Raw genomic sequence first — 9404 nt, 5'->3', positions numbered from 1 at the left:
TAAAAATAATTAGCCTAATGGAACATAAAATATATGAGATTAAAGGAACATAGTTATCATTTTTTGGTCTAAATTATATAACACCAGCTAATCACATTAGGTTAAGAGTCCACTTGTAATTTCGTTGAACCGAATAATCAAAAGCACTTATTTTCAACAAAAAAAAAAGAATAATCAAAAACACTTTTGGTAAACAGAGGGAATAGCCTTTCGCTGAACCATACCAACAAAAGCACCAATCTGGCAAAGGGCTAACCTTTGGCATGCGTCAAAGGGCTCAAACTTTCGAACAATTGTCCTTAAACACTCTTCTTAAGCGCAATTATCAGATTAGCATCAAAACCAAACCATCTTGCTAACTTGTCTTTTAAATCAATTCGAAGATGTCATCGTCTCTCTCCCGCCCTTCCTATTCTTCCTCCTCCCGCACCTCGTCTCCTTTCTTCTCGAATCACTCTTGGCGACACACGACGCTCACTCTCATTCCTCTCCGCCTCTTCTCAGGAGCTATGTCTTAGATCGCAGAGGAAGTCCGTTCAGAGCTCTGTTGTATTGCAAGATGGTAACTTTACTTGGATTCTCTGTGCCCTTTTAAGTTTTCCTGAATTGGGTTTTACTCTCTGTGCCTTTGGGTTGCGTAAAGCTTGAAACTTTGGATTATATACAATTGGTTTCAGGGGCAGTAGTAGTCACGAACTCGAGCCCAATTGAGAAACTGAAAGACGGACTTTTATCTATTCCGTCACAAGAAGTTGTGGCAGAGCTTGGTGGCGGGGAACATGAGTCAACAGTTAGTATCACGGTGGTTGGAGCGTCTGGTGATCTTGCCAAGAAGAAGATATTCCCAGCTAATAGAAGCTTCCTCTCCTTCTGGTGTGATTCTTACGTTGAATTGAATGTATGTGGTAAGCTGTTATTTGTTATTTTTTTTAACAGCATTTTACAATATACGGCTATGCAAGGAGTAAGATGACAGATGGTGAACTTAGACACATGGTCAGCAAAACACTGACTTGTAGAATTGATAAGAGGTGATTTTTAATCATTGTAGACATGGTTTCTTTTCAGTTTGGTACTTTGTCAGAGATGATTAAGATTTTAAACTGTTGAGTGTTAATCTGATATTTATCAGGGCAAACTGTAGTGAAAAGATGGAAGAGTTTCTCAAGAGATGTTTTTACCACACGGGTCAGTATGATTCTCAGGAACATTTTGTTGCATTGGACAAGAAGCTCAAGGAGCATGAGGTACTTGATGTTATCCTCTGCTTATTAACGAGCCTGGTCATCTTACTTTCACTTCTTAAATCATCACATAACTATTTACAGGGTGGAAGACTCTCAAATCGCCTTTTTTACCTCTCAATCCCTCCAAACATCTTTGTGGACGCGGTGAAATGTGCTAGCTCATCTGCTTCATCTCTCAGTGGATGGACTAGGGTCATTGTCGAGAAGCCTTTTGGCCGAGACTCCAAAACCTCAGCTGCTTTAACAAACTCCCTTAAGCACTACCTGGAGGAAGACCAAATATTCAGGTGGGAGATCTTGTCCTTATACTCACATTATTTAGTAAAACTGTAATCAGTGCTGTTATGGAGAGTAATATTTTCTTTTTTAACAGGATAGACCATTACTTAGGAAAGGAGCTAGTTGAGAACTTATCAGTTCTCCGATTCTCAAATCTCATATTCGAACCGTTATGGTCAAGGCAGTACATACAGAACGTGCAGTTCATATTCTCTGAGGACTTCGGCACCGAAGGACGCGGAGGTTACTTTAACCATTACGGAATAATAAGAGACATAATGCAGAATCACCTCCTTCAGATACTAGCTCTCTTCGCCATGGAGACGCCCGTTAGTTTGGACGCAGAGGATATCAGAAACGAAAAGGTGAAAGTTCTGCGTTCGATGAGGCCAATACAACTCGAAGACGTGGTGATAGGACAGTACAAGGGGACCGCCAAAGGAGGAGTCACTTATCCAGGCTACACCGATGATACAACTGTACCGAAAGATAGCTTGACGCCGACGTTTGCTGCTGCTGCGCTCTTTATAGACAATTCGAGATGGGACGGTGTGCCTTTTCTGATGAAAGCTGGGAAAGCATTGCACACTAGGAGGTAACCAAAAACTTTTTTGGAATGTTTTGTTTTTTTTTCTAATAAGTAAATATTATTTATGCTTTGATTGTCTACAGTGCGGAGATAAGGGTGCAGTTTAGGCATGTGCCTGGGAATTTATATAACCGGAACTATGGTGGTACTAATCTTGACCAGACTACAAATGAGCTTGTCATCCGTGTCCAACCAGATGAAGGAATCTATTTGAAAATCAACAACAAGGTTCCTGGTTTGGGAATGAGATTAGATCAGAGCCATTTGAATCTTCTCTATTCAGCACGGTGAGTTGAGAAACAGTCAAGAAAAGATTTTGGTTTTCTTATGATAACATATTTGTATATCTTCTTTCATTGTTGTTGAAGGTATTCAAAGGAGATACCAGATGCATATGAGAGGCTGCTGCTGGATGCAATAGAAGGTGAACGAAGGTTGTTTATTAGAAGCGATGAACTTGACGCTGCTTGGGCGCTTTTCACTCCGTTGCTCAAAGAGGTTGAGGAAAAGAAGATGATTCCAGAGTTGTATCCTTACGGCAGTCGTGGTCCAGTTGGTGCTCATTATCTAGCCGCAAAACACAATGTCCAATGGGGAGACCTTTAGTCTCGACCAGTAAAAGTGTGTAAGAGTTAGTTAATCAACCTTTTTGTTCCATAGATCCACGTTTGAGTATTCTCATTGATTTGTGTTGGGGACAATGAAAATATTTTTGAATAAGAAGGGTTCTGAGGGACTGTATCTTGAATAATAAGTAAAAGGGTTTCTCTTGGTATGTTATTGTTTCCACCATTTTAATTGAATTTAGTTGCCGACCAAAAAAAAAGAAGTTGAATTTGGTCTAATTAGTATTTAAAAGCCTGAAACACTTTAAATAATTTTATGATACCAAAACTATATTTATAATATTATAGTTTTAACAAATTAATATTCTGCATATTAATTAATACAAGTAAAATAGGTAAATAAACAAAAATGTTTGCTGAAAACAGAAATATTTTTATTTTTATGAAACAAATAGAAAAGTATCAACAATTCACATATTTATTTTAATTGTAATACATCACACGTATCAGTTTATCTATATATATATTTAGTTCACGTTGTATATTTTTTGATTTGATAATAGAAGTGTAGTTGACAAAAGGAAAATCTAAAAAAATACCACTATGGAGGGAATATGTTTAGTTTAACAAGAGGGTGATTTTAAACTCGGGAACACTTGGTCAATCAATCTCTTATCAAGTCATTGATTCATTTTATTTATGTTAACCATTACCAATGGTTGCAATGAGCGGTTAATCAAAATCGTTAAAGGACAGTTAAAAATTAAAAATGGTGGAGTCGTCACCGTCGTCGTTAATACCCGGCTTGACGGACGACGTAGCGGAGCTCTGCCTCTCGCGAATCCCGCGATATGACTTTCGGATCATTTCTCAGGTCTGCCGGCGATGGAGGACGTTCCTCAAAAGCAAGCATTTCTCAGCCGGACCGGTGGAGGAGTTCATGTGTGTTCTGATGAAAAGCCAGTCCCCAGAAGACGGCAGCAGGTGGGTAGAATACTTGTACGGGGAAGTTTTCGACGCCTCGGGAAACAATCTGGGACAGATCCCCAGCGTCCCTGCGCCTTTGAAGTCCCAATTCGGCGTCGCGGTGCTCGGTGGCGGAAAGATCGTGCTCGTCGGTGGATACGCGGAGGCTGAAGGATTTCCGATCGATGCGACCACCCGTATCTCTGCTTCTGCCGATGTTTACGAGTTCGATCCTGCGTCTAACAGGTCTTCTTCAATCTCAATCTCTTTTTTTTTTTGTCTGAATTCCGACCAAAAGTGAAGAGGTTTTGTTTCTTATTTTTCCTTGTCGGAATGATATTAACAGCTGGAGGAAACTGGCGGGTATGAACGTACCACGTCGCGAGTTTGCGTTTGCTGTAGTGGACGGCCTTTTGTATGTGATCCGAGGCTTTTCCTCAGATGGGGAATGCCTTCAAAGCTCGGAAGTGTACAACCCGGGAACTAACCAATGGAGCCTCATGGATGATTGTCCAGACCGCCCTGACTTTCATCGTGCCTTCGCATTCTCCTTCAAGTCCAAACTCTTCGTTGTAGGTGGGACTATGGACATGGGAAACTAAGTTTTTTCTTACATAATTTGATGATGATGGCTTTTTTTTTCAGGCAATGAATCGAGGTTCATTGACATATATGACCCCAGAACTGAGACATGGGAAGAGTTAGACTCGGGGCAATCACTTTCGGTGTACTCCTACACTGTTGTTAGGAACAAAGTGTATTTCTTTGACCATAACAGTGACTATAAAAAGCCGGAACTAGGGGTGTTTGATCCAGAGGAAAATTCTTGGAGCTCAGTGTCTGTGCCTCGGTCCCCGGGTGCTTACTGGTGTAAAGTAGGGGAATGGAACAATAAGGTTATACTGGTTTCACCGCTCGGGGGACGTACCTTAATTCGTGACCTTGATAAAGAGAACGCGTCCAAGTGGAGAGACACACACATTAAACCATCTGGTTCTAACCCGACCATCGTTCTCATCAACTTCTGATTTCCCCATTTGGCTTCATTTGTGCTTTGGCCCTCAACTTCGTCAACGGTTTCTATATTTATAGTGTCTATGCCTACTAAACTTGTGTAAACATGTTTTCACAGATTGTTTTGCATGGCTTTGTTTCTGAAGCAGAGGGAGAAAATTTAAAAAAACCCATTTATGATGTTTATTAATCATCTTTTGTATGTTGCTGAAAAAAAAAATCTGCCGTATGTTCAAGAAAGTATCTTGTTGTGAAAGCCTGAATACTTCATTCTTTTTAGTGTTGTTATCTCCTTTAACTTTGTCAGATAAGTTGTGACATGCCCATGAATTGTGAATAATCTTTATCAGTTTTTGACAATCTGTTTCAAAGAGTGGACATGTTAAGTAGTAGAACATGCATTTCATTCGTTCATGAGAATGCTTCAAGTTCAGTGTATATTGGAGATAATAAAGCGTAGCATCTACAAAGACTTGAACAGCATGATTCTCTCCACATTTCATTAGCTTGGTTGGAGTGTTTCTCACGTGTAGAGGGATGCCTTCATTCCGTCCAAAGCTTCTATTGCTTTGGTAGACATCAATGGATTTAGGAGACAAGTGGCAAGTAAGCGTGCATTGAGAAAGAACTACATGCATACTAACCCCGGAGATTTGACCTGAACCGAACCAAAATATTTTGGTTTTCTGTTTAGGTCCGGTTTAGAGTTGGGTTCAATTAGGAAATTTAAAAAACAATCAGTTATGGGTTTGGTTCGACAATCGGTTAGTTTGTTTTAGAAAAAAAATAAACCAAATCATATCGACTTTAACCAAATTATAAACCAAACTAATCAAAAATTTGACCCAAGCTAACCAGAATCTTGACGAAACAAAATAACCAGAATTATTCGAATTTTTTTTATCAAAAATAAACCAAAAATCTAATTGAAGCTGAAAATTTTGGTTAGTTTCAGGGAATTTTCACAAATTAATCGAACCCAAACCATATTTGTTTTCGGTTGTGTTAAGCACAACTTTAACCGAAATAACCATAAACCGGACTATCCAAATCGAATTATCGGAATGAACCAAACCTGCAGGCCAAAGGCATACCCAAGAAATGCGAAGCTTTGATAGCACGCAACCACCTGAATAAGAGCTGAATGTGCTCGCTTTGAAAATTGAACAGTTTAATTAAGATGTTTTAGTTAATGAAGATGGATTACTCGTCAATTTATTTATATCAACCATAACTAACGATTTAAATTTATTTATATCAACCATAACTAACGATTTAAAACGCGGAAACACTTGGTCAATCTAATGTTATCAAGTGATTTGATTACTCAAAAGTCAATCAGCCATAACTAAATGATGCAATGAGGGATTAGTCGAAATCGTGGAGATCAAGTAAAATGGAGTCGTCGTCACCATCGTCGTTAATACCCGGCTTGACCGACGACGTAGCGGAGCTATGCCTCTCGCGAATCCCTTACTCTGCCTTCCTGATCATTTCTCAGGTCTGCCGGCGATGGAGGACGTTCCTTAGGAGCGAGCATTTCTCAGCCGTTCGAAAGTTGACCGGATCGGTGGAGGAGTTCACGTGCGTTCTGATGGAAAGCCAGTTCGTAAGAGACGGCCGGTTCGTGAAATACTTGTTCGGGGAAGTCTTCGACGTCTCCGGGAACCGTCTGGGGAGGATTCCTACCTTCCCTGGGCCTTTCGTGAGCGGTTTCGGCGTCGCGGTGCTCCGTGGCAGAAAGATCGTGTTCTTCGGTGGGTATACGAGGGACGAAAGGTTTGCGATCAAAGGCACCACTATCTATGCTTCTGCCGATGTTCACGAGTTCGATCCTGCTACTAACAGGTCTTCTTCAACCTGAATCTCTCTTTCCTTAGAAACATAACATCTTTCTCTAAAAAGCTGTTTTGTCTGAATTTCTTTTTTTCCTTCTAACTAACAGGTCTTCTTTTAACCTGAATTTCTCCTTCCTTAGAAACATAACATCTTTTGTCTGAATTTCTTTTTCTTTTTGCAAGAATGTTAATTAATTCAAACAAAAAAAGCTGTTTTACACTTTTGTCTGAATTTCGACCAATGTGGAGAGGTTTTCATCTGAATTCTTCTTTTATATCTTTGTCGGAATGATATTAACAGCTGGAGGAAACTGGCGAATATGAACGTGCCACGTCACAACTTTGCATATGCTGTAGTGAACGGGCTTTTGTATGTGATCCGAGGCTTTTCCTCATTTGGTGATAGCCTTCTCAGCACGGAAGTGTACAACCCGAAAACTAACCAATGGAGCCTCATGGATTGTCCATACCGCCCGGTCTGGCGTGGCTTCGCATTCTCCTTCAAGTCCAAACTCTTCGTAGTAAGTGAGTATAAGAGCTATAGACATGGCCATATATAGATTTGGAATAAGTCTGGTTGAATAAACTAAGTTTTTTCTTACATAATTTGATGATGGTTTTTTTTTCAGGCAATGAATCGAGGTTCATTGACATATATGACCCGAAAACGGAGACATGGAAAGAGTTAGACTCGGGGCAATCACTGTCGGTCTACTCCTACACAGTTATTAGAAACAAAGTGTATTTCTTTGACAGGAAAATGCCGGGACTGGGAGTGTTTGATCCAGAGGAGAATTCTTGGAGCTGGGTGGGTGTGCCTAGGTCCCCGGGTGGTTACTGGTTCAGACTAGGGGAATGGAACAATAAGGTTATTCTGATTGCACGGCTCGGGGGATGTAAGGCCTTAACTGGTGACCTTGATAAAGATAACGCGTCCAAGTGGAGAGCCACATACATTAAACCATCTGGTTCTAACGCGACCGTCGTTCTCATCAACTTCTGATTTCCCCATTTGGCTTCGTTCTTTTGCAAAAAAAAAAAAAATGTGTGTAGTATTTTGGGGCTGTTAACTTTGTGAGTTTGGCCATCAACTTTGTCAATGATTACTATATTTGTGGTGTGCAGATGTGTATGCCTGCTAAGTTGGTGTATATATGTTTTACGATTGTTTTGTATGGCTTTGTTACTGAAGCAGAGCGAGAAATTTTTTTAAAAACCCATTTATGATGTATTCCTCTTTTGTAATGTGCCTGAAAAAAGATAGAACTATCTATACGCCCAAGGAGAAGTTTGAGAAGCTCTTGTTCATCTTATCTACATGTAAAATATTTTGTACAAAAGAAAAGTTCAGCGCGGGCAAATGTGGCTGGGTATAATTTTTTTATTTATTTGAGGATCATTTGGATCAAATTTTGAATTGAAACGACTCAATGAGGCAGGTAAAGTGGAGAGGATTTGACTTTCCAACATTAATTATGGAGGGAATATATGTTTAGTTCAGCAAGAGGGTGGGATATTAAACTCGGAAACACTCGGTCAATCAATGTTATCAAGTCAATTTATTTATGTTAACCATTACTAATGATGCAATGAGCGAGTAATCAAAATCGTTTAAGGACAATTTTAACATGGCGGAGTCTTCACCGTCGTCGTTAATACCCGGCTTGACGGACGACGTAGCGGAACGCTGCCTCTCGCGAATCCCGCGCTCTAAGTTTCAGACCATTTCGCAGGTATGCTGGCGATGGAGAAGGTTCCTTCGAAGCGAGCATTAAGCGGCCGTTCGAAAGTTGACCGGATCGGTGGAGGAGTTAATGTGTGTTGTGATGGAAGGCCGGTTCTTAAGAGACAGCCGGTTCGTAAGATACGTGTACGGGGAAGTTTTCGACGCATCCGGAAACAATCTGGGACAGATCCCTCGCGTCCCTGGTCCTTTCATGTACGGTTCCGCGTCGCGGTGCTCCATGGCGCTAAGATCGTGTTCATCGGTGGATATAGTGTGGTCGAAGGATCTTCGATCGATGGGACCGGTATCTCTTCTTCGGCGGATGTTTACGAGTTCGATCCTGAGTCTAACAGGTCTTTTTTTTTTCAATCTCAGTACCTCTCTTTTATTGATATCTCTTTCGAGATCATCTGATCAAATCTCTGTTACATCTTCTCTGAATTCGGACCAAAGTGAAGAGGTTTTTCGTCTGATTTCTTGTCGGAACAGGTGGAGAAAACTGGCGTCCATGAACATACCACGTCACGACTTTGCATGTGCTGTAGTGGACGGCCTTTTGTACGTGGTCCGAGGCAAGGACTCATGTCGTGAACACATTCTCAGCGCGGAAGTATACAACCCGGAAACTAACCAGTGGAGCCTCATGGATTGTCCAGACCGCCATGTCTTGGGTGACTTCGCATTCTCATTCAAGTCCAAACTCTACGCTGTAGGTAAGAAAGAGATCTAGTCCGGTTGAAACTAAATTTATTCTTTACTTTAATTGATGATGATTTTTTTTTTCAGGTAATGGATCGAGGTTCATTGACGTATATGACCTCAAAACGAAGACATGGGAAGAGTTAGACTCGGGAAAATCACTGTTGGTCTATTCCTACACTGTTATTAGGAACAAAGTGTATTTCCTTGACTATAACATGTCGGGACTGGGAGTGTTTGATCTAGAGGAGAATTCCCGGAGCTCGGTGTTTGTGCCTCATGAGTCCCGGAGTGATTCCTGGTTCAGACTAAGGGAATGGAACAATAAGGTTATTCTGATTGCAGGATTCCGGGGATATAACGCCTTAACTGGTGACCTTGATAAAGAGGACGCGTCCAAATGGACAGTCACACAAATTAGACCATCTGGTGATGACGCGACCATCCTTCTCATCAACTTCTGATTTCCCCCCCCCCCCC

At 41.0% G+C, this 9404-nt stretch overlaps 2 protein-coding genes and 2 pseudogenes across 2 annotated transcripts; all 4 read left to right on the top strand.

The window, feature by feature from the left end:
• The first annotated feature begins 368 nt into the window (after positions 1-368).
• Positions 369-2890, top strand: LOC106331961 (annotated as a pseudogene).
• Positions 2891-3392: 502 nt separating this feature from the next.
• Positions 3393-4873, top strand: LOC106333118 (putative F-box/kelch-repeat protein At1g27420). Its single transcript, XM_013771598.1, has 3 exons — positions 3393-3893; positions 3994-4223; positions 4293-4873. The coding sequence occupies exons 1-3, from the start codon at positions 3451-3453 to the stop codon at positions 4673-4675; spliced, it is 1056 nt and encodes a 351-aa protein (XP_013627052.1). The 5' UTR covers positions 3393-3450; the 3' UTR covers positions 4676-4873.
• A 1184-nt stretch (positions 4874-6057) lies between these two features.
• Positions 6058-7610, top strand: LOC106333986 (putative F-box/kelch-repeat protein At1g27420). Its single transcript, XM_013772358.1, has 3 exons — positions 6058-6509; positions 6801-7024; positions 7129-7610. Exons 1-3 carry the CDS (start codon positions 6058-6060, stop codon positions 7500-7502), a joined length of 1050 nt encoding a protein of 349 aa, XP_013627812.1. The 3' UTR covers positions 7503-7610.
• A 517-nt stretch (positions 7611-8127) lies between these two features.
• On the top strand, positions 8128-9388 carry LOC106334181 (annotated as a pseudogene).
• Positions 9389-9404: the final 16 nt, after the last annotated feature.

The sequence above is a fragment of the Brassica oleracea genome, chromosome C3 (genome assembly GCF_000695525.1).
Source record: "Brassica oleracea var. oleracea cultivar TO1000 chromosome C3, BOL, whole genome shotgun sequence".
In the NCBI taxonomy this organism is placed as follows: domain Eukaryota; kingdom Viridiplantae; phylum Streptophyta; class Magnoliopsida; order Brassicales; family Brassicaceae; genus Brassica; species Brassica oleracea.
Note: the sequence above shows the minus strand (reverse complement) of the source record. Positions and strands in the feature narration are given on the sequence as shown.

Excerpts from the sequence above, each read along its gene's own strand:
- LOC106333118 (XM_013771598.1), top strand. The coding sequence starts at position 3,451 with ATGGTGGAGTCGTCACCGTCGTCGTTAATACCCGGCTTGACGGACGAC. Across the intron at positions 3,894-3,993 it reads TTCGATCCTGCGTCTAACAG|CTGGAGGAAACTGGCGGGTA; the intron begins GTCTTCTTCAAT and ends TGATATTAACAG. Across the intron at positions 4,224-4,292 it reads GTCCAAACTCTTCGTTGTAG|GCAATGAATCGAGGTTCATT; the intron begins GTGGGACTATGG and ends TTTTTTTTTCAG.
- LOC106333986 (XM_013772358.1), top strand. The coding sequence starts at position 6,058 with ATGGAGTCGTCGTCACCATCGTCGTTAATACCCGGCTTGACCGACGAC. Across the intron at positions 6,510-6,800 it reads TTCGATCCTGCTACTAACAG|CTGGAGGAAACTGGCGAATA; the intron begins GTCTTCTTCAAC and ends TGATATTAACAG. Across the intron at positions 7,025-7,128 it reads GTCCAAACTCTTCGTAGTAA|GCAATGAATCGAGGTTCATT; the intron begins GTGAGTATAAGA and ends TTTTTTTTTCAG.